General features: G+C 39.0%; 1 protein-coding gene across 1 annotated transcript in view; it reads right to left on the bottom strand.

Annotated features, from left to right (window-relative positions):
- Nucleotides 1-25,197, bottom strand: part of LOC105550434 (chromosome unknown open reading frame, human C1orf21) — a 258,061-nt gene that overhangs the window by 120,119 nt on the left and 112,745 nt on the right. The window contains exon 3 of the mRNA XM_011995358.1: nt 14,887-14,981. Coding sequence (XP_011850748.1) covers nt 14,887-14,981 — 95 coding nt within the window. The remainder of the gene's footprint in view (nt 1-14,886; nt 14,982-25,197) is intronic.

Raw genomic sequence — 25,197 nt, 5'->3', positions numbered from 1 at the left:
TATCCCATCATATTGTATGTATGTGTGTATGCACACTTCCTAACTTTCTGACACTACAAGACGCACCAGGAGCCTCTTACATGTTCTCCAGCCCTGACTCAGACATTTCAAGAAGCCCTAGTTCCTTTTATTGGAGAATGGTATTAGAAACAAGATCTGGATGTGGGGTATGCTTATTGCTACTGGGGTATCATTGCTTCTAGGCCCTCTCAACTGACAGAGCAATAAAATAAGTGTATATATACAGGTATCTACACTTTTGCAACTATATATACATGTAAAAATACTTCTATCTACACATATATACATGCCTATAAACATATGTATTTACACATGCATGTGCAAATATCTATTAATATTTTTCCATCTGTATCTATATTAAGCTAAGTATCAGTTCATACTGATATCTCCAACTCTAATCTATTGCCACAGGATCATTCTAGCCACCCCCTGTTAAATATCTGTAACCTCCCACTCCAACAGTGAGAAACCTGGCTTCAGCATCCAGTAGCCAATATTTAATTTTTCAGTTCAGTACACATAGTGTTTTCAGAATTGTTAATTCTTACCTCCACAGTAAAAATTAGTACAGTGCTTATGTATGGTTGCTTTTAGTTTTGGTCTCACCGTCTTCGTTGATTTCCAAAGTTGCTTAGGTTGGCATCTTTCCCTCAATCTCCTTCAGTAAGGTTATTTTACATATTTGTAATACTGTTAGAGTCTTTTGTCACAGTCTGCATTCTATACTGGGATCCCCAGGCTTTCATTTTTGTTTGTGTTTTTAATTTATGTACGTTAAATTTCACTCTGTTTGCTATAGAGATCTATGAATTTTGACAAATGTATAGTAACATGTACCTACCATTATAGTACCATACAGAATAGTTTCACCATCCTAAAAAAAAATCCTCTGTGCTTCACCTATACACCCTTCTTTTTTGTACAAATCTCCGGAAATCACTGATCTGTTTACCATCTCTACAGTTTTGCCTATTTCAGAATACCATGCAAGTAGAATCATACAGCGTGTATCTTTCAGACTGGCTTTTCTCACTTAGTGATATGCACTTATCCATGTTTTTTCATGGCTTGTTAGCTCATTCCTTCTTATTACTAAGTAATATTCCATTGTCTGGATGTACTACAGTTTGTCCACTCATCTACTGAAGGACACCTTGGTTGCTTCCAGTTTTTGGTGATTATGAATAAAGCTCTTATCAACATTCACATAAAGGTTTTTGTATGGTTATAGTTTTTCCAATCAGTTGGGAAAATACCCTAGGAGCATGATTTCTAGACATATGGTAAGATTATATTTAGCATTGTAAGAAATTCAGATCCATTATGTTTAGAAAAAAAAATTATATTGGTGGGGCACAGTGGCTGACGCCTGTAATCCCAGCACTTTGGGAGGCCGAGGCAAGTGGAGGTTGGGAGTTCGAGACCAGCCTGACCAACATGGAGAAACACTGTCTCTACTAAAAATACAAAATCAGCCAGGCATGGTGGCACATCCCTGTAATCCCAGCTACTTGGGAGGCTGAGGCAGGAGAATCATTTGAACCTGGGAGGCGGAGGTTGTGGTGAGCTGAGATCGTGGCATTGCACTCCAGCCTAGACAACAAGAGCGAGATTCCATCTCAAAAATAAAAGTTGTATTTCTATATTTCTATTTATATTAGGCATAAAAACATAAATGATTGTTATAGGGTTTATGTCTGCTTTTATGTTTTATTCACTTCTGTATTTCCTAAAGTATGTTTTAAAGCAATTCAAGCAAGTAGTATGTTTACAAACAAAGAAAGGTTAATTTTAAAAGTACAACTAAATAAAGTACAATTAAATAAGAAAATAACAGGAGTAAACCAAATCCATTAGCTATGTGTGGTTTCCTTTCTCACTAGATGGCCATCTCCTGGCCAGCAGAGATTGTTTCATTTGAGCGGAAACATTATGGGCAGTAAAGCATCATTGTGAATCATTAGAATGAGATTCTCCATTCTCTTTGTCTGCAGTTGGTGTTCCCTGCTGTTCCCTTTGGTTTCATTGCGTCTCAGACTCAGGAGAAGCAAAGAAGCCCTGACTTGTATTTGGAAGACCCTGATCATGTCAGACCCCAGTGCTAATAATGAATCTTCTGCTTTGTTTCTGAGACCAAGCCCTACCTCATATTCCAGTTCCATTCACCAGATTCCTGTCTCATTTTATGCACTCAACTGTAAAAATCCTAAAAGAAGTATTTGCCTAAAATTAAGCAAGCTCTCAAGTTATCCAGTTATAAGCAGAAGTTTGCCAGTAAATGGGACTCTGTTATGTACCATTACACTTGGACAGAAACCAAAAAACTGAGTCATCTCATTACATTTTGGGAAATATTGTTTTCATTATCAATTGTTTTACTTTTCAAAGAAAGAAGAAATCTGGCATCTGTTATCATACAGAGCATTGAGTAAATAAATTAATCCTGTTATGAACATGAAGCAGGCACTTACAATGGCACCTTCATATACCTATTATAATGTTGACAAGCTAAACAATATTCCTCCTCCCTCCAAGGAAGATATATGAAATTTTTATGCCTCATTATTTGTTTCTATCTTTTCTGGATGACAGGAATAAACTCCATTTTCAGAACTACCAAAAACCTTTTAAAAATAAAAATCATAAGGCTGGTGAATCTGTCTGTTAATACTGGCCATTATTTGCTCACAAATGAAGGAAGAAACACTTACCAGAGCCCAGACTCTTGGAAACATATTGGTTACTTTTGATACTCTCACCTCCAGGGCATAAATTATTAATTTTGGGTGAAGCTACCTCACTGAGTTTGCCAACAGATGAGTGAAACTTATATGCTCTGGTTTTATTTTTAGCATCACATTGGGAATAAGAGAGAAATCTGAACAATCTGCAGAAAGTAACACCACTGTGTTATTGTTCTGGGTACTTTAGTAACAGTGGCCCAGCCTAAAAGGTGGCCCTCTCAATTGTTACTCATTTCCCTCTACTCAGGTGTCACAATGGGGCCACTTGCATATAAAACATGCTCATGTTTTAGTGAGATAAATAAAGCCGGTATCTAAAATGACCATGTAGGTCAAACAGGATCACGCTTTGAAGACAGCTTCTTTCCATTTTCTACTTAAATATCAGGGTCCTGCTCTTGGAGAAGAGGCCAGAAATCTAAAGTATTGTTTATGATTGCTGTATTTCCAAAAGTTAAACAGGAAAGTTTCAGGGGATAAACTAGATGCTATCCTTTACTGGACAGGAGGAGGTCAAGAGTAAATATGTTCAACCACTTTTAGATAGCACCCTGCTTCTAAGGAAAGCATGTTTAAAAGCAATCACATTTTATAACAATGCTGGGAAAAGGGAAGTCATTATCAACACCCCAGTCTTTAAATTAGACCAGCAGAGGTCTGTTCTATTTATTCTGTAGTTACAAATACTGCAAACTGGCCAAACAATGTGATTATTGGTAAACCAAAAATTATTGTGCCGACAGGAAAAAAAAACAAAACCTAACTAGCTAAATAAACACTTCCTAAATTATTCCATCAGCCTCCGAAACCACTTCATTATGCACGCCACGTCTTCATTCCGGGGTGACACTATTCCTTCTGCTCGAAAACCGTTTCCCAACTTCATCTGCCAATGAAAACCTGGTCTCATTCGAGGCCCTGGTCTCATTCAAGAACCTCCATCAGAGACTCACAGTGTGTTTATCTGTTTTCTCTTGAGTTTCCTGAGACTTGCAACTGTGCGTTGTCAATCCTTACACACTTTCAGTGCCTATATTATGCCTAAATGATAGTGAGAGTACACTGAAATAGAAATTGATTCAAGAGATATGTTGTACTGGGACACTAACACTGTGTTCAACTGAATATGGTCAGTTCAGTATTGAGCATGTAGAAGAGAAAAAAAAAATTTAAACAGGATTGCAGTTATGTAGTTGCTTCAAAAACCACAGGAATCATTAATTTCTGTGTATGTTAAGTTGAGATATACTTTAATATCATCCTTTCCTCACAGGAGATTGAAGTGTAATATGAAGATATAACTCTTTCTTCAAGGGAAGTAGGTATTAACTCTTACCTACACTCACAAGCATGCTGTGCCTTAACTTTGTTTCCAGTATAAAATAGCGATGAACAGAAATGAAGCCAGGTGTCCTTTTAACTAGCAATAACAATAATCATTATAATTTGTTGGGCTTTTTGTTTACAAAGCAATTTTGTGTGCATTATTTTATTCTCTCAGTATTCTATTCCCGCATCAGAAACTTTGCTTCTGTTCAACACTTGAAACTTGGAAGACTGATTTAACAAATATCTCATCCTTAGAGAATGAAACTCTACTCCAGCTCTACTCTAAATCAAATCACCACAGTGCCAGAATAATCTCTAAGACCTTGACTGTGCTTGGTTCAAGTAACACAAAAATGCTAGCTGGATATAGGAAGTCTTCCAAGATCGATGAAGGGGTACGATTCTTCTCTCTTATACCTTCTATGCCACAACAAAGAGAAGAGAGAATGACACTGTCAAAACCATTTACTGACTCCTGTGAGTAAGGTTATTCCCTTAAGAAACTAAAATGTTCAGATAGATGGTGTCTGGGATCCTGACGCTATTCCTCTAATTATCTGGAAGAAGTTCAGGCTGATGTCACCATCACATAGGCATGAGAGAATAAGGAGAGAGACTACTGAGTTAGAACCATGAGATCTTTGGGGATGAATCTGATGCTTTAAAATGGTATTTATTAAGCTGTCTAGAAAGGTATATCTTATTTAAATCAGATACCTAGAATCACTATCTATCTTCACTTTAGTTTGGGGAACACCTCAGTCCTCTAGAGGTCCCCCAAACTATGAAGTACCTCCCTCAAGTCTAGAACTCTCTCTCTTATAATCCATCCCAGTCTCAGCCTGTGCTCAAATCCAATCTGTCCCTAGAAGGAGAGAGGTGAGAAGAGAAGTAGTACTTCATATAGCTTGACACTTTGTCTATGAATATCAGTTTCACTCTTGTCGGTTTCCTTTACTTTATTCTCAAAAGTGCTAGGAATGTACAAGTGGCTTGGGAAATTGGGGCTATTCAAAGTCATGGTCTTTTGCATTAGTTGGTCTCTAAAAATAATTACTTGACCTTGCATTTGAGAGTGAGAACTCAAAGGTAAATAGTCATCTCTAAGGTCATCAGGAACAACATTTACACAGAAAAGTCAGTTTGCTGTTATATTAGCTGCTCTACAGAGTCATAGGAAAAGTAAACATAGTACTTATTAAAGAGTTCAAATGGACTTGTAGAGGGTTCCTAAATATGAGAACATCTACAGGGGAATGTATATTACTATAACAAACATTTTGTTAGTGATTGAAAGTTTATAACATTCATTCACAAGCCTTTTATTCCTCACAAGTTATATTCTAACAAATAGAGTAATATGACAACTGTGATCTTGAGCTCTTGGCTTTCCTACTGACCTACAGTGAATGAGTGAATTACAGAATATCCTCTGGTTTATATTTCAGGCTGCCAATCAATCAAATGCTTTGGAAAACACAAGCCCCCTTACAGGGGACTGCTTCAACCACAGCTTATTCTGTGGATCAGGGCCACTTCCCAGTTTTTACCAACTGGATGCCACTGCTCCAAAGAGCTCACATGAGCTTCCGAAGCATTTCATCTGATCAGGGATGCCTCCTAATTTCCAAGTCTTCATTTCTGCAGCTGGATGTTAATATGGTGTGGCTCTGTGTTCCCACTAAAATCTCACTTTGAATTGTACTCTCATAACTCCCATGTGTTGTGGGAGGGACCTAGTGGGAGATAATTGAATCGTGGGGGCAGTTTCCCACATACTGTTCTTGTGGGAGTGAATAAGTCTCATGAGACCTGATGGTTTTATGAAGGACTTCTGTTTTTGCGTCTTCCTCATTCTCTCTTTGCCTGCTGCCATCTATGTAAGATGGGACTTGCTCTTCCTTGCCTTCTGCCATGATTGTGAGCTTCCCCATCCACGTGGAACTGTAAGTCCAATTAAACCCCTGTCTTAAGTAAATTGCCCAGTATTGGGTATGTCTTTGTCAGCGGCGTGAAAATGGACTAATCCAGTAACGATATCCTGATATGTATTGGAAATTCAATGCACTGGAGATAGGTAAGGAAGCTCTCATAAGCTCCATAGGTAGGGGGGGACGTAGTCATGCCTAAAACTTGATTTCACTCTCCTTTTCTGCTAACGCACATTAAAACATCCTGTTTTGTTTGTTTTAATTTTGTCATGTAATTGTTTTCAGGAATTGATGACTGTGAACGGGTGTTTCAAATTAGTCAACTCTATAGATAAGACCGAAATCAAAAGCTCAACCAACCATGTTATATGTCATCAAAGATAAAAGAATCTTTTCATTTACACAAAGATACCTGGAAACAGTGAATCAAAAACCAATGTAGGCTGGGCGTGGTGGCTCATGTCTGTAATCCCAGCACTTTGGGAAACCAAGGCAGGTTGATCACTTGAGGCCAAGAATTCAAGACCAGCCTGGCCAACACAGTGAAACCCTATCTCTACTAAAATTATAAAAATTAGCCAGATGTGGTGGCAGGCGCCTGTAATCCCAGCTACTCAGGAGGCTGAGGCAGGAGAATTGCTTAAACCTGGGAGGCGGAGGTTGCAGTAAGCTGAGATCACGCCATTGTACTCCGGCCTGGGGGATGAGAGTGAGACTCAAAACAAACAAACGAACAAACAAACCAAAACTAATGTAATATGTGTAAAGCTAGGAAATACAAGCAAACAAACAAACAAACAAAAATCCATCATCAAATGGCTTAATATTCTTAAGGGAATATGGGCTGAGAATGACAAATGTTAGTTAAAGAAATAATTTTCCTTATTTAATGTCCTTAATATTTTCCTTAAATGATGTTTTATTGTATAGTAAGAAGGAACACTTAGAAACTAAAATGGGAATGTCCTTTATCTGTCAAAATACTTACTTTAGAAAGGCCAAGGAATCTGAATACTGCCAAGTCTAGGGTGATACACTTTTACATCATTTATATGCAAAACTGGTAACCTACATAAAGCAAAGCCCAATGATTCTCAAGTTTCCTTCTAATTGTGTTCTAACAGTCCTAATCTGTTCATCAGACTTCACAGAGGACTAAAAACTGAGGATATATAAGATGAGAAGAAAATGTCATAATTCTACTTGCAGATTCCCAAGTAGTCAATATTGGATTTTTATTATTATCTCCCTTTTTAAAAATCAATTCTAAATCACACAGATAATATACTCATATTTTCTTGAAAAAATTTAAAACCTTAAGTTTAAGGATAAAAATGCCCTTTAACTACCACATGCAATTCTTCTAATCCATTCCCACCGGACCCAACTCCACTAATAAAAGTAACATGAAAATAGCCAAGAATGGCATTATCGATGCCAGGAAGTGTTCAACGAGGTTACAGGTATATCTTATTTAATTTTCATAACTTCCCACTAAAGTGGCTCCAATTATTCTCCCCATTTTGCAGAGCAGGAAACTGAACCTTTACATTCTTAGGTTCCCCATCAACTCAGGTAATCCACTGTTAGTCATTTGGGATACATCCACCCAGTTTTTAATCTATGAATACCTATACATATATGGGTACCCACAGAAAATACAGAGTGTTGCTGTTCTGTTTTATTTTATTTAATAAAACCTTAAATGACATCATGCTATACACATCCATTCCACAATCTGCATGATTTTTCGATGACAGCTCACAGAATTCTAACTCATTCTTCTTAATTGTTGCCTTGTGTAATATAGCTGTATTATTCGTGTATTGACAAACAGGGAGGTTATTTTCAAATTTTCACTAATATAAACAATGCTGTAGTGAACAAGTCTTGTGCAAGCTTCCTCATGCACACGGGCAGCTGCTAGGGTGGACAGCAAGATGTGGCAGTGCTGGGTTATGGGTGTGCATGTTTAAACTTTAACAGATGTTGTTAAACTATCCTCCAAAATGTTTACCATTAGTATTTGGATGCCTATTTTCCTATAATCAGGCCAAAATCTGACATTATCAAGCTTCAAAATTTTGCCAATCTAACGGGTGAAAACTGGGATCATGTCATAATCTGCCTTTCCCTGATTACAGTAAAAGTCCTATTAGGCAACATCATCCAAACTGGTAATTAAACAATCCAGTGAGTTAAATGTATATATACATTAAACATATGATTTTATTTTAAATTACATGAATATATATTTCCTCTTTTTAGAGACAGGGTCTTGCTCTGTCACTCAGGCTAGAGAGCACTGGCATGATCAGAGCTCACTGTAGCCTTGAACTCCTGGGCTCAAGCGATCCTCCTGCCTCAGCCTGCTGAGTTGCTGGGACTATTGGCATGCATCACTAGGCAGAGCTAATTCTATTTTTCTTTTATTTTTGTAGAGACAGAGTCTTGCTATGTTGCCCAGGATGACCTCAAAGTCCTGGCCTCAAGTGATCCTCCCACTTTGGCCTCCCAAAGTGCTGGAATTATAGGCCTGTGCCACCGCACCCAGCCCACTCCCATTTTTTGATGTAGGAACAAGGTTTCTCCTTTAAGCAAGAAACCACTGACAAGGGCTGCACATTCACCTCCTGCATTGACCATATCCTTAATGCTCATCTAAGATCCCTGTTTTGGTTTCTTATATGACGTGGGAATGTAAAGACCTTGTGAAATAATCTGAGCACAGAATTTAACACCAAGCTTTTAGTAATTTGCCTTCATCAAGACTTTCCAAAGCATTCGATTTAATTTTCACTGAAACAGTTCCTTCCATACTTGTGTTTCATTGGCTTATATATTATTTAACTAAATTACATAATTACAATGGCATTCAACCAGTATGAACCAGTTTGGGAACCAGTAAACCAGCTCTTGGAAAACACACAATTAACTGTGGAAGCAAATGCATAGAGGTGTTCTAGTGAATAGCCTACCAGCCATCCAGGCAAGCATGCTTTGGCTGCAGCCAGTATCTTTCAGAGAGAGATTGGCAGAGCTGGTTAAGAGGGTATCCACAGTTCTAGTGATACAGAACATATTTTCATATGCTTATCATCCAATATCCCCTCTACTATAAACCATCTGTTCATTTATCTATTTTTCTAACAGATTATCTTTTTCTCAATTATTTACATGTTCTTGTCTTTTATTTATCATAAAAATTTCCTCCCAGGATTTTGCCTATCAATAAACTACTTTTTGTAGCTATTCTGCTTTACAAAAGTATTTAATTTCAATGTAATGAAAGAAAGCTTTTTCTTCATAGCTTTTGCTTTCCCTCCCTTTGCTTGGGTTGTAAACATATTCTCACATAATTTCTTCTAATATTTTAATACAGCGGTCCCCAACCTTTTTGGCACCAGGAACTGGTTTCATGGAAGATAATTTTTTTCACAGACCAGGGTGAAGGGGCAAAGGGTTGGGGCTTCGGAATGAAACTGTTCCACCCAGATCATCAGGCATTAGTTAAGATTCTCATAAGGAGCATGCAACCTAGATCCCTCACTTGTGCAGTTCACGATAGGGTTTGTTCTCCTACGAGAATCTAATGCCACTGCTGATCTGACAGGAGGCGGAGCTCAGGTGGTAATGTGAGCGATAGGGGGCAGATGCAAATACAGATGAAGCTTCGCTCCCTCACCCGCTTGCCGCTCACCTCCTGCTGTGTGGTCCGGTTTCTAACAGGTCACGGACCAGTACTGGTCCAGGGTCTGAGGCTTGGGGACCCCTGTGTCAATAATTAATAATTTTGTGATTCCCCAGGTTCCAGATGAGGAACTTAAAGTCTGAAAGTTTTCAATATCTGGCCAAAATTATAAAGCTAGAAATGGTGAAGTTAGAGCCCATACTGATATTTATCTATGTATACTCTCCAAGGCAAATGCTACTACTTCACACCACCATCCTTAAGATGGAATTAAATTCTGAGAGAAGCAAAGTGGAATATACGACATTAAGCAATGATGAAAATTGGGATAATGAACATCTTCATATTGTGAGTACAGAAATGACTGACATATAAATCATTTATCATCAGCCTCAGAAAACCAGCATGATCTTCTCCATCGCATAGGCCTGATGTCAAGTGGCTCAAGAGACTGGAGGTCTGCAGCAATTATTGAGCAACTACTAGGTGTTAAGAACTGTCAGGTGCTAGACACCTAACTATAGGCCAAAAAGATAAAGTTCTTAGCCTCATGAGCTTACAGTCCACAAGAGGAACACATATTGAGCAAATTACGCACAGTTATCCCAAACAGTTGTGTTGAATACTACAAAGAACTTGGATATAATCTGAATGAATAAAGGAGAATCTTAAACAATGAACCAATGATGAGGCCTGCTGTGAGCAAGAAGGGCAGTGGCAAGACAGAAACCAAAGGCTCCTGTGGGCACAGATCACCTAGGGAGGGCCTTGAAGTGGACCTTGGAGTCTCAAGAGGCTTTCTTTGACCACTTTCTCTTCTCTTCCTTTTGGCTGCCCCATTTATATTCAAGACACTGGCTCTGTGTCACCACCCAAGTCTCATCTGGAATTGTAATCCCCACGTGTAGGGGGAAGGACCTCATGGGAGGTGATTAGATCATGGGGGCAGTTCCCCCATGCCGTTCTCATGACAGTGAGTGAGTTCTCATGAGAGCTGATGGTTTTATAAGGGACTTTTCTGCCCTTCACTATGCACTTCTCTCTCCTGCCACCATGTGAACAAGGACGGGTTTGTTTTCCCTTCTACCATGATTGTAAGTTTCCTGAGGCCTCCCCAGCCATGCAGAACTGTGACTCAATTAAACCTCTTACTTTATAAATTACCCAGTCTCAGATATGTCTTTATAGCAGCATGAAAACGGACTAATACATCAAGTGTTCAGCCATCAACTTGATCTAAATGTATACCTATAGGCCCAACTATGCCTATTCATTCATTCTTCTGTTCATTCAAGTCAACAAAAATATTCTGAACACCCGACATGTCCCAAGCAATGCTGCTGAGCTGCACACCTTCATTTCCATCTCTTCACCAGTTTTCCACATGAATGTTCTACAGTTCCTAAAGCTCTGCTTATTCAAAACCAACCTCTATTTTCACATAGTACCCTGAATTGTGGTAATTTAGGTCACATGCCTGCTATCTGCTATCAGAAAGTGGGTTCCCAAGGGAGGTTTATGTCTCATGTGCTTTTGTGTCTCCCAAATAATCTGACTGCCTAAGAATCTGGTAGTAACAGATGAAGTTCTGTTACTGCACTTATTACACTGTCGTATGATCCACGGCTTAACTTTTTCTTCTGTGTACTATACTTTGAGCTTCTTAAGGATTAACAGGAATAAATAATGAATGAATGGATGGATACCTTATGTTTTCCTCAAACACAATCTTCCTGCTGATTTCACCATATCATTATGGTCACTACTTATTCTCACCACCACCAACCCATCATCTTTCCAGCAGGTCTAAATCTTGGCATTACCATTATCTCCTGATTCACTCGTCTTCTTTAATATCCAATGAGCTGTCAAATCTTGTTGCTTCTACTTTTGCAACCTTATCCAAATCTTTTTCTACTCTCCCTGCCAACACCTTGGTTCAGACTTACTGCCTCTTGAAAAAATTATTGTGACAGGTCTCCCATTTTGGCTTCCCAACCAAATCTATATTACACCAGCTGTTGCCACATAAACTTTCCTGAATTATAATCCCATCCTGCCAATCCCCAGTTTATGAACACTCAAAGCCTCCATTTAATCCACCGCATTAATTTTAGGCCTCTCAGTTGGACATTAAGGCTCTATACATTAGCCCATCTAAGTTTTGATTCTAATCTCCCACTGCTCCCCTACTGACAATTACTCCTCTTCTCTGCCATTCCCCAACCAAAAGGACTATGTGCTTTTTATTAAATATATCTTACGTTTTCCACCTGTTACTTCTGCTTGGGCACTTGTCCCCCATTCCATACTTTGAGGCCCATTGTAAATGTCAGCTTTTTCATGAAGTAGGTCCTGATACCCCAATCGACGAGCTCTCTGCCTCCTTTGAATAGCTGCAGCTCTTTTTGTTTCTTTCTTCAAGTTCAATCTCACCTTGTTTTACTTATAGTCATTCTGTACGTACCTTGTCCACTGCAAGCACCCTGAGGATCAGTGGTTTCCTTATTTATCTATTTCTCTGCAGAGTATAGTGCAAAGGCACTCTCTTTGCAAGAGGCAATCAAATATTTGTTGAACTGAATGAAATTATACTGTAAGCTCCTTGAGGACTGTGACTTTAAGCACTCTGTGTCTCTCAAAACTTAGTGAGTGTTTTGTACATAATAGGTACTAAATGAATACTAAATGAATAAGTATTCGTTTAGAAACCTCTCACCAATTAACATAAAGGAAAAAAGAAAGAAACCTGCTTTTAACATTCTTTATTCTTTCTTTTTGTTTTGTATGATGATGCCTAACTCTTACAGGTGCTTATCATGTGCTAAGCACTGAACTCAGGCTTACGACAATCACCTCATGTAATACTCACAACAGGACTGTGAGGCACTGTTTTTTCCTCATGTGATGGGTGGGAGGTTTACAGAAATAAAGAACTTGATCCCACAGTGAGCAAGTGGCAGAGCTGAGCCTGGAACCCTGAGTCCTCACCATCATGCCATACTTCCTTGGTTGTGTTTGCTGAGCCCCTTCAATGCAATAGTTTGAGTTTAAATAAACTTTTAAAAAACACTTTAACCTACATCTTAATATCATTCTTTGAAACGTAAGAACTTCTTGACACTTATTTTAAAGAGTGTTTTTTATTTAAAAAAAAAACAAAGAATTGTTAAATCTACTTTATCCATCTTCCAATGTTAAGCTTCAAGTTTAGGAGGCTATTAGTACTTTTTCAAATGATGTGTATGGTCCATACTTGATTATGTACCCCAAAGGATGGAGTAGTTAACAAAGACAACAAATTACCAAATAACTGAACAGTCACTTAATTTTGGAAAACAGTCTAGAAATTTCAGGATCAAAGATAGCTATTTATTCCCCATTCCCCATGCAGACCTTTACACACTTCTCTATTGGGAGCCTGGACTCTGACTGGCTGGCAGAGCAAAGGGGCAAGGTTTGTCACAGATAATCCACAAACAAATCAGAATGACCAAAAAATTTTCTCTTTTCAAATCTCTATTCAGTCTGCTTCTGACCACAATGCTGAAAAAGAATACACCAAGCACCAAGTAGTTGAAAGATTGCAAAACTGAGAGAGAAGGAAAAAAGTTATACTGGTCCTAAATACGACGAAAGCACACTGAAAAAACTCGCAAACTATACAAGGTGTTTCTTCTTTGGTTCTAGAGACATAAGCATGTGAAGCAGAGACACACATTAGTAGATTCAAGGAGAAACCACTGCCAGACTACTCAGAAGTACCTCTCTAGCCTCTACAGTAAATATTATTATTAAGGATGAGATTGATAACTCAAGCTGAAACTATATCAAGCAAGGACAAACTCTGTTGTTTAGCAAAATAAAGTAGAAAAATGACTACTAATATTTCAATACTCAGGTCTTCGATTTATCCATTCAAAACAAAATAAACACTACGTAGACAGTCTGGTAATATTAACTTTTAGTATTTTGTCATAGCTACTTTCCTGGATTTAAGTGTTAATGTTAAAATACATTATCACTCTAGATATGATGAATCTCTGTGTCTTAAGTGATATTTAAAATCCAAATCCCATTTATGAAGCAAAACTTCAATATCTAGGTATATTTTCATTCCTTGAAAATGATCTAAAATGTTCACTTGTTGATACTTCAGTATTTCAAGTTATAGATCATATGTTCAGAAAAGAATTAGGGAAAAGAATCAGCCTTCAATATTCACAAATGTGTAATGGAAAATGACAGCCCTAAACACTCCTGTGCACTGCTTAATATTTTGCCAAATTCCTCTGCTGTAGCAGAAGTTATTAAAACAAAAACAAAGCACATCATTAAAAAATGAGTTTAAGTCAAGTGAAAGTATTATATGATATTGCAAGCTTCTTAAAAATACATTTTAACTCAATCATGAAAAAAGTAAATATAAGTAATCCAAAAATAAAATATAAACAACAAAAACAATTTTGCTCCAATACAACTGAGTAAATACATATTCTTAACAATTTGTAATCACTTGTAAGAAATCATCTATGTTATAATTAGCTAAATGTTTTTATAGATATGGGATGTTAAGATGGAATGTGTATGCTGATTCCTACTCAAAAAAGGGATTCCTAATTCCTGTTTCAGATCATCACAATTCTCACATAAACTCAAAACCCACAATATCTTTAATATTGTGACTGTGAAGGACTGACTCTCTGAAGAAAGACTTACCTTGAAGTAAGTTGCTTTTACTTTGAAAATGACCTTCGATTCCTTTGAAAAGCAACTTTGTCAACATTACATGTCTAGAATAATGAAACAACCATTCATCCTGATTTGGATATGCGTTAAAAGAAGTAGAAAAAAAACAAAACTAAAACAATCTTCCCCTCACAAACCTCAATCCTACTTCATTATTTTTCCCTTAAATTTAGTTATTTTAAAACACTAATAGTTTTGATATATTTTCCCTGGAGCATTCCCCATCAAGATTAAAGAAGGGCTTATTCAGAGACAAACAGGATACAGGAGTAATGGTGCAGCTTCCAGGCAAGCTATAAATAGCTGCAGCATTTTCAAGAAATCTTGTGCCAGTGTGTAAGTGCAGTTAAAACATGCAGTGCAGATTTTATTACAATGGTGTCACTAAAATTCATTGTTAAGTGAGAAAGTCAATTCTTACCAAGTTTTCTTGGTTCCTGGCTGCTATTTTCTGCTCTTCTTCTGCCCCATTTTTCATGTATTTGACCTCTTCCACTGGTTTGATCCTATACTCATCTGAGTGTCAAAAAAAGAAAACACATTTTATAATTTTTTCCCCAACAGTAGAAAAGTGTCAGTCAGAAAATACCAATAGCGTAATTTGCTAGACTCTTTCACCTGTGGCCTTCATATGTGGTTCATTTGGAATAATCTGGAAGAAGCTTTACCAGGCACATTAGATCTTTTTATGAGGCCCTCTCCTCTGTCTGCTGGAAAAAGCTCAGCATCACGAATGCAGCTAATCAAAGTGTCAATTCTGGTCCTTCCACAGACAGCAAATGTTGCAGAGGAAACAGGATACTCTATCTCTAAAGACTTTTGGAAATGTATGTTACACTAGGACATATCACAGAATTGTCTGATAAGATTCAAGAGAATATGCTTATTTTTCTTCAAGAGAGTATTAGTCCAAAATGCCTGTGCCAGCAATTTTCAGTGATATATTCATTCGTTAATTTCTCTTTTGTAAAAACAGAATAAGACTAAAGAGTTATATTGATAAATAGAAGCAACTGAAGAATTGAGACGTTTCTGTGATTCCTATATTAAATTTTAGCAGTCTACAATTATTTCACATTACATATATATATTGTATATATATTTCATATATATATATAATGTGTACACTTTAATTCAATCTCTCTGTAAAGTCATATGCATGAAGAGCTATTACACTTAACAGATGAAATGGGTAGGTATATCACTCAAGGCTGGAGAGTATAGTAGGATGTGGATGGGATCTGGCCTCTGCAACAGCCAGAGAGAGAACACAGATCCCAGTATTAATATACATGATAGAACAAACTCAGGAAAACTTGCAGCTTAAGTTCTCCAGAATAGTGATCACTATGATGACATTTCCATCAGATTCCTGTCAACAGGAAATGACTTGAGCACATTAAAGTCAAAAATAAGTGTGACTCTGAATCACTCTTAACCCAACTTGTGGGAAACATCACAGAAATTGTGAAATTAGAAAATATCATCAACCAACAAACTGACGATTGTCTGGCATATGGCATGGAGTAATGTCTAACTATAGGGGCCACCTGAAAGACAGCTGTCTATCACTAAGAGCGTTTATATTTCAGTTCAGAAAGTTGCAATATATTTTCTTATTAACTATGATTAAATAGGTATAAAGACTATATTCTTCTATATAATTTCTTGTCTTAGTATCTATAACACCACTTTCTAATATAGTTTCAGGTTTCCTCATCATATTACCCCTTAACACACAACTCCCAAAGATGTTCGTTATAGTAATATTTCTGCAAGTAATTATGCTGTTCAAATGTTTCTCAAAATTATCATTCTTAAGAATGTAATACATTTGCATGAATCTGAATAAAGACTTCATGTTCACTGCTAAGCCAACTGTCTTTTCCATCTGACAATTTAGAGTTATTATTGATTTTATTTTTCTGTAAAGATATTAGAAAGACTAGTGTGAGGTTCAGTAATGAGCTCTTTAGGAATACCAGGTCCTAAATGTATTAACAAGTTAATCAACAGATTCTGATCCACAATTACAACACACAAGAATTTTACATACCAATGTGGTAATTTGAAGAGACAAAAATGAATGTAAATTAATAATACTGACAAATTTGATGAAGGATTATTTACTGAGAATTTGGAAAAACAATCGTTAATTAAAAAAGAGAAGACACTGACAAATTTGCCCCCAATACAATTACACAGAGATAAAAATAAAAGTTAAAAAAAAAAAAAGGTAAAAATGGGCCTCCCTAACTTCAGTTTGGGACATTAATATTTATAAATCCTGGCAGACTGAGATAATTACTATTAATAACCTTTTTTTTTTTTTTTTTTTTTTGACAGAGTTTCATTCTACCGTCCAGGCTGGAGTGCGATGGCACGATCTCGGCTCACTGCAACCTCCGCTTCCCGGGTTCAAGCGATTCTCCTGCCTCAGCCTCTCAACTAGCTGGGATTACAAGCGCCTGCTACCACGCCTGGCTAATTTTTTGTATTTTCAGTAGAGATGGATTTTACCATGTTGGCCAGGGTGGTCTCGAACTCCTGACCTCAGGTGATCCACCCGCCTCAGCTTCCCAAAGTGCTGAGATTATAGGCGTGAGCCATCACTCCCGGCCTACTATTAATAACCTTTAACTGAACTAAATTGTGACTTAATTGTTAATGGTGAGTTTCTAATTATTTAAATACACAGAATACTGATATATATATATATATATACACACACACACACATACACATATATATATACACATACACACACACACATATACGTATCACAAATGGATTCTATGATTTTGTCTGTAGGATGGGGAAGAGGGTAACATTTTCGGACCTAAGGAGAACCTTCGGAAAGACCCAGATGGCCCCTTGTCCATTGCTTGGTGAAGGTTTCTCCTAGGAAGGAGATGCCCTTGCCTTGTCCACAGTCCTCTCTCATCCGCCAAGCCACAGACTAGTGCAGACATACTCTGAGCAGCCTAGCAACATTCAGTCTTCATTTTCTTATCCCTCCAGGGAGCACAACTAAATTGAAGGTAGTGGACAAACTATTACTATTTTTCCAATATGTTTCTCCAATGAAATGGAAAAGCTACTGGCTACATGACTTTCAAAGCAGCATTATTCTAAACACAGGCCATTTTTTAAATCAAGACAGAATCCCCACCAATTTAGACAGAAGATAGGCTTTAACATGTCATTAACAACGCTGGCTGGCTAGCCAACGTAGTGTTAGAGGATACAAAGGAAGAGAAAACAAACAGCCACGACTACAAAGCCAGACCTATCATTATTACTTACACAACACAACGCACAAAATCCATCATGGTATAAAACAAAAATAGCTGGGCAAGACCCTTCAATAGGCCACAATTTGTACAAAGCAAATATTTAAAAATGGTCTGTCACATTCTCAAAGGCTGGTGCCGGGAAGGAAGATGTCCATCTGGAAACAGACGTCTCATCAGCAAATGCACCACACATTCCCAAGGCAAGGCAGCCATCAGGAACGTCCTACCTCACCAATCCGCCTCTCAGCGAATGAAGGAAGCATTTTGGATTATGACAGTAAAACAATCACTACCAAAATTCAGTTTTCCTTTTGTTGAAGACATGGGGGATTAATGTGAGATTTTAGGTTCCCTTTATCAGAGCCCACAATGGAGGAAATGTGGACAGCCACTGTTACAGCCAGAGGGTCCTGGCAGCGGAACAACATGCCGACTCGAGGTAGAGCAGGGAGACACAGGACCTGTCTTCCTTCCGCTCCCCCCAGCTCCCTTGCACCTGTTCACAATTTTTCTTTTCTTCCTGTTGATCTTGTCAGGTGGCTTATTAAAATGCACGTCGGGAACAGTAGGCTGACTCCTGTTCCCTGCATGTAAACAGTTGCAGGCTGTGCTAGTCAAAATAGATGTGGGGTAAAAGCAACGCCTGGGTGATATTTTTAGCATTTTATGCCTCAGATTACATCCAAGAGGGGCTGGGAGTGTTTGGTGGCACTGATCAAAAGAAGACTAGGTGAGAAGGTGTCAGAGTAGATTCAAATTTTCATCATTTTAGAAAACTGTAAGATCCCTTCTGATCTCAAACAGTAGTGGGTACAGGCTGCTTCTGCTGTTTTTCCTCCTTCTCCCTTGAACATGTACATCTATGAACATTTTTAACTTTTTAATAATCCTGACGTGCCAAACTCATTCCAGCAACCATTTCTCTAGTTGATTCCTTTAAAAGTCAGTTCTATTAATTATAAAGATCTTCTCTCTGCAAAGCTTAGAAGGAACGGGGTGTGGCCCACGAGTTCTAGTTTTGTAGCTAGTGATAAATAGGTCAGAATCTAACATCTTTATTAGGTTGAACACAAGTTTGTTGGAGGGTAATTAAAAGCAGAGAAGAGTGAAGGCGTCAATCACTTCAGCATAGCTAACTATGGTTTACTTCTACACTGTCCTCATCTGGAAGGTGTACACTCATTACAGTCTGAGTACCTATGTGCTGGGCTCTGTAGTAACCGATGCAGGGATGTGGAGGAGAGGGGTTGGAGGACTACAGAGAGGGCCCAAGGAAAACCAGCTGTCTTGAGGGGAAGACTAATGCTCTGAGAGCCCATCTTCTACTTGACTGACCACAGATAATGAGGGCTGACTCTAAATTTGGAATAAACTTACACACAAAAATTCAGCTGAAGGACCTCATATACCACTATCAATTAAGGACCTCATATACCACTATCAATTCCCTGAGTCGGGCAGTCCCTGAACAATAACTACTGTCCTTACTAGTAGAAAGTGATTTAGTCAGTTCCAATGTAACAGTCATTATTGAGTAACTTTTAGGGTAGTTATAAACTTCCTAACAAGAAGCTTTGGTACACTTAGTATAAAATATTCTCAGTTCCTTCCAGAACTCACTTCAAATTAACCTAATAAAGGCAAACATTTCAAAATAAGATTGCTTGATACATCTTTTTTTTTTTTTCTTTTTTTAGACAGTGTCTTACCCTGTCACCCAGGTTGGAGTGCAATGGCACGATCACGGCTCACTACAACCTCCATATCCCAGGCTCAAGTGATCCTCCCACCTCAGCATCCTGAGTAGCTGGGACCACAGGTGCGCACCATCCTGCCTGCCTAATTTTTTTATTTTTTGTAGAGGCAGGATTTCACCATGTTGGCCAGGCTGGTCTCAAACTCCTGGACTCAAGCGATCCTCCCACCTCAGCCTCCCAAAGTGCTGGAATTACAGGTGTAAGCCATCATGCCCGGGCACATTAAATTCTAGTAATCTACAAATATGATGTGTTAAAAGTAACAAGCAGGAAAATTATGTCTTTAGACTTTAAGTTTGTAGAAACTAAACATGAATGGTGTCTGACCACTGTATCTCTACTAGGGGAAGTATAAAGACTGTACATATGTGTACATATCCCTTATGATACTTCACAATCCAAAAATGTTAATGTCACTAAGACAGCAATTCTCATATGCCTTTTGTATCCTTATTCACTACTGAAACCTAATGCTTATTTACATTTAAACCTGAGATAAACAAACCAACAAACAAACAGAGATGAAAAGCCCTGTGGTGATGCTTATTATTGCCTTGGTAGTTGCTACGGTTTGAATGTTGATGTTCCTTCCAAAATTCATGTTGAATTTAATTCCCATGATGATGGTATTGAGAGGTGGGGCCTTTGGAAGGTGATGAAGTCATGAGGGTTCCACCCTTATGAACGGGATTACAGCCCCTTGTAAAAGGCCTTGCAGGAGTGAATTTAGCCTGCTTGCCTTCCACCTTCTGCATGTGAAAGCACAAGCAGGCTCTCATCCGATACAAAATGCTGGCACTTTGGTCTTGGACATCCCAGCCTCTAAAGCCGTGAAAAATAAATTTTCATTGTTTGCAGATTACCCAGTGTGTGGTGTTTTGTTACAGCAGCACAAACGAACTAACATGGTGGCGTACGACTCATCTCAGTGCAGCCTCACTAATAAGGGGTATTATCATTTTGTAAAATATGTAATAAACTGAAGGATGAAAATGGTATCTAATTTTTATTTTTGTTTAATGTTTTAAAATTTACTAGTGACACTGGATACTTTTCCTATGTGTTGATCATTTATTTGTACTTCTTTATTTGTGAAGTGTCTCTTCATATCCTTTGCCCTTTTTTTCTTATTAGAGGTGCGGCGTTTTTCTTATTGACTCCTGTGAGCTCCCACAAATCACACCATTTTACGGGTACACTTCTGGCCCAAAAAGTTCTGAACAAAAATACCCTTGATTTTACTCCAGACATAAAGATGAAAGAAATATCTGCTTTCTGTCCTTGAGTCAAGTGCTGGGCACTATCACTTGCTGTCCTTTCTGTGTCTCTTCTTTACTTCAACAATATTTATAAAGCACCTACTGTGTGCCAGAGACGACACTCAGCCCTGAGGTTATGTCTAGGAAAGGAAGCAGTCAGTTCCTGTTCTAAAGGAGTTAATGGCCAGTAGGAGAGGATGTAAGAAAATAAGAAAGCAGTGTATACAGTTTTTATGGCCATGGAAAGCACATGTGAGGGTGGTGGTTATAAGATTAGAAAGGACAGACCCCTAACCAAGGTTAGGCAGAGGACGTGACATATCTCAGTGGAGTCCTGAGGAATACAGCTCCTATGTGTGGGAAGGAGCTTTTGGGCAAGGGGTCAGTGTGTTCCAAAGCCAAAGGGAACACGGCAAATGGGAGGAACGGCAAGTCGTGCAACACGGCAAACATGTAGAATTCCAGGGGTTAAGACAGGTGTAACGAGAAAAGGCTGTGAGGGCTACGGGAACCGAAGAACTTATATGAGCCTTACTAAGGAGTCAGGCTCCATTCTGAAGGTGATATGGCCTCCGCAGCCAGTGTCCAGGCACTGAAGCTGCCACTAATAGTTTAAGCCTCTTTCCTCTGGCCTGTCCTCAAGCATCTCCTCTGGAGAGACTCCTAACCAGCTTAATCCAGGGTTTTCTGCCTCTCTCTGAAAAACAGCAAAGGAATTGATTAATACATTCCTTTGTATAAACAGGAATTGATTAATACATCCTGAGATGGACCAGTCTGTTGAGGCAGGTGAGGAAGAACACATGGGGAAGACTAGGAAGGAGCCAGAGAAAGACACGAGTCTCAAGAGGGCAGAATCCTTATCCCGGGTCAGCTGCCGGGGGGCTGGGGGTATGAGGCTTAAGATGCAACATATCCCAGGGCCTTGTTTCCTGCCTCCTCCAACAGACATGCCTTCCCCTGCAGACCGGGAGGCATCACTGTCCTCAGAATGAGGCGCCGTCTTGACTTATCCTAGGGGAAAAAGAGAATGCCACTGCTCCTTCTCCTTCAACTGTCACTGAAACAGCACACCAGTGAATTACAATGAACACAGCACTGGCTTCAAAAGGCCTTTCTCTTCTGCACCTGGCTCTGTGACTTCCCAGCTGTGTGCTGTGGAGATTGAGTATAGACCTTTCTGGGTGAACTGAATGAGTAGAGATGTGTATGCACAGGATGATATGGTCTCTTAGCAATCCTAGGGTCTTGCCCGTGTTTTTGAGAGGACAAGATGAAAGGCGCCCTCAGCTGCAAAGAGGAAAGGATGACCTTAGGGTTCAGAGGTTCTATAAGAAGGATCAAAATGATAAAGCTTCTGTCATGACAGCACCTTTAATAATTAAGAGGTCCAGGACCTGCAGGCCCCATTCCTGAATCATTTAATCATTCCCGAGGCCAGACAACACATTTCCTTCATTCATCTGGGGTTCATTATTCAGTGACCAAGGAACTATTATCCAGTTATTAAGGACCCTGGAACATTCATCTTCTGACAAGCTCCGACAAAAGACATCCAACCAGATCCAAACCCAGCCTGGACTCTTTTAGGAAGGTGCGCTGCAAACCAAGGCTCTCCATAGGAGGAGGGGGCTTAACACCTGTGCTGTACAGTAATCATTCCCAATCAAGGAACAGAATGAGTGGCCAAGGATTTGAAGCCGCTTCCAGAAAGGGAAGACACACATGGTTGTTCTGAGAGACATTTGTCTAATTTCTCAAGAGCCCTTCTCTGACTCTCCTAGCGGTGCTCATTTTCCACCCACTGAAGAACTGCTGGGACTCTTGAAGTCTCAGGTCAGCTAAATCCTCTCAACTATTCCTAGCAGGATTCCTGTTATCCTCGATAACCACTCAGGATAAAAGGCTCTCCTAGCCAGCTATCCTCTCCCCTGCTTTGACTTAATCATCGTGTCTACCCTACGAGGCTAGTATCATGACTCTCTTTTATAGTTGCAGAGAGATTTGTCCCTGGTTGGTTAGTCACAGGGTAGTGCTGGGCTCAAATCCAAGTTAGTCTGAGTCTAGAGACAGGCTCTTAACTACCAAGTCAGTTTTTTTTTTTCCTACCACAAAGCACAAGAAGTAATTTTTTCAGGAGATGATGTAGGAATAAAGTATAAATGGATTCAGAAAGAATGTGGACACATTTCCAAATCACATTCCTTTGTAAATCACAGAGAGATGAGTAAAAGTTAGAGTACATCTAGCCTTCATGGATAACATCAGAAAAACTACCATATCCTCTCTTGTCACGTCTTTGGGCCTTTATCAGTGGGAGAATACCAGCCCTGTGCTACTGAAGTTAGGAATTAATGTGACATCCAAAGTAAATGCTGTGAAATCTTGTGTTGACATGATGATTTGACCACCACTGCATCAACAAGGAGAAAACTGAAGTTTTTCTCCAATATATGGTAATGAATGCAATGTCTTTACAACTTATCTTCAAGTAACTTCATTTTAAGGCCTGCTGATATTCTACTAGAACTTTGATATATATTTTCAGCATTAAGGCCAAGCAATAAAACCAAGGATCTCTTCCTTCACTAAAGTGAACAGGAGCAGAAAGGAGAAGAGGAGGAGGAGAAAGAAGAGGAGGAGGAGGCAGAAGAGGAGGAGGAGGAGGACGAGAAATGAGAGCTATCATTTATAGAGCCCTTTCAATGTTCTGGATGTAGTTCTGAAAGTTTCACATATGACCCATTTAATGCTGACAACAGCTTTATGAAGTGGAACCATTAATGTCTCCATCATAAAGAAAAGCAAACTAAGGCACAGTTATCTAGCTGTACATCTACAGAGTGGTGGGACTGGGCCAGGCCTTGAACCCAGTGGTCTGATTCAGAGCCCATGCTCTTACTAATGTTCCCCACAAATGGGTAGTGAAGTAAATTTCTGATAAAATGAAAAGTTCTCTTTGTATACTGATATCCATTACAAAACCTGCAGGACTACAGCACTTCACAAAATGTATCATTTCCACAAACAACGATGTTCTTTTTCAGGGTAAACTATATTGCAATAATAGCAAATATGAAAAGATACTAATACAGTATCTCACATGCCCTCCTTTGTATATGAAATCAATGAAACTCCACCATCATCAGGAGGACCTAAAACATGAGTTGTTTTTCCAGGGCTGGGAATAAATTTCTGCTGACTCATCTGTAGTTACTTCTTCACTGCCATCGAGACTGACGGTCATGGATTTGCAGGATGGCTGTTGGGATTAGGAAATTATAAGACCATTCCAAAAACTCTTCTTCATTTGTGTGACTGCCTTCTGAACATTTAACAATTTGGCCAAAGGTGAGAGAGAGAGAGAGAGAGAGAGAGAGAGAGAGAGAGAGAGAACGCATAGACATATACACACATAGATGCATGTCTTAAGGAAGAAATATATCTTAATCATCTTTATGTGCATCTGACTTAATTCCTTTAATTGGATTCTGTCTTCAGTGAATTTCGGTGAATGAAAAATTCTTAGAAAATAACCACCACAGAGAAAAGCATTAGCTTTTGAGCATCCCAGGCCCCCACCCCCAAGCCACCTGGCGAGGAGAGCTGCGTCTGGCCAGATGGGCTAGTGCGCTTTTGTGATGCAGATTGAGAAGGGGTGAGGAGGTTAGTGGGAGAATTGTGTCGGTCTGGATTGACACCGGAAAGAGCAAAGCTAATGAGAAGCATAGAACAGATACAGCCAGGCGCAGAAAGCCCAGAGTAGGCTGAGCAGGAGGGAAAGTTTTGCAGAAGATGAGAGAGATGAGAGATTTTTGAGGTAGTTAAAAGAAGACAGCCAGACAAAAAGTCATCAGAGTGGCAGAGAGCTATACATTCTTGGAGGAGGAGTAGACTTCAGAATGTTGTGCTGTGGTTTATGAATGAGATTATTCAGTATAAATTTAAATTGGTTTTCAGTGATATTTGGTGCTTCTTTTCATATGTCTCTGGGCTGAGGCTGGCTTCCAGGACGCCTGACTTTATCTGGGTTATACAACTTTTAGAAAGAATTCAGTGGCTGCAAAATCATTAATGAAATAGGAAGAAACTGGACAGAGTCATTTTCAGCTCAAGTAATTCTCTCGTATGAGCACTGCCAATGAATTTTTAAAATGGAAAAACATATCTGAAATATCTTGTGATAAAATTACATCATTTCTCTCCTTATAAAAAGTATTCACGACTTGACTTTCCGCTGCAGATCTCCCAAAGTCAGTGCTCATATTCATGAAGGAAGCCCCCTGAAAGCTGGCGGGAGCACCCACTCACACGCGTGCACGCGGGGAGGCAGCAGGCAATCCCTCTCCTTCTTTCCTTCTCACCGTCTGCACCTTTTCTCACAAGAGCTTCATCCACATAAAACAAAAGATCATTTCCA

The sequence above is a fragment of the Mandrillus leucophaeus genome, unplaced genomic scaffold (genome assembly GCF_000951045.1).
Source record: "Mandrillus leucophaeus isolate KB7577 unplaced genomic scaffold, Mleu.le_1.0 Scaffold484, whole genome shotgun sequence".
NCBI classification, from domain to species: Eukaryota; Metazoa; Chordata; class Mammalia; order Primates; family Cercopithecidae; genus Mandrillus; species Mandrillus leucophaeus.
This window is presented reverse-complemented; position numbering and strand designations above follow the sequence as displayed.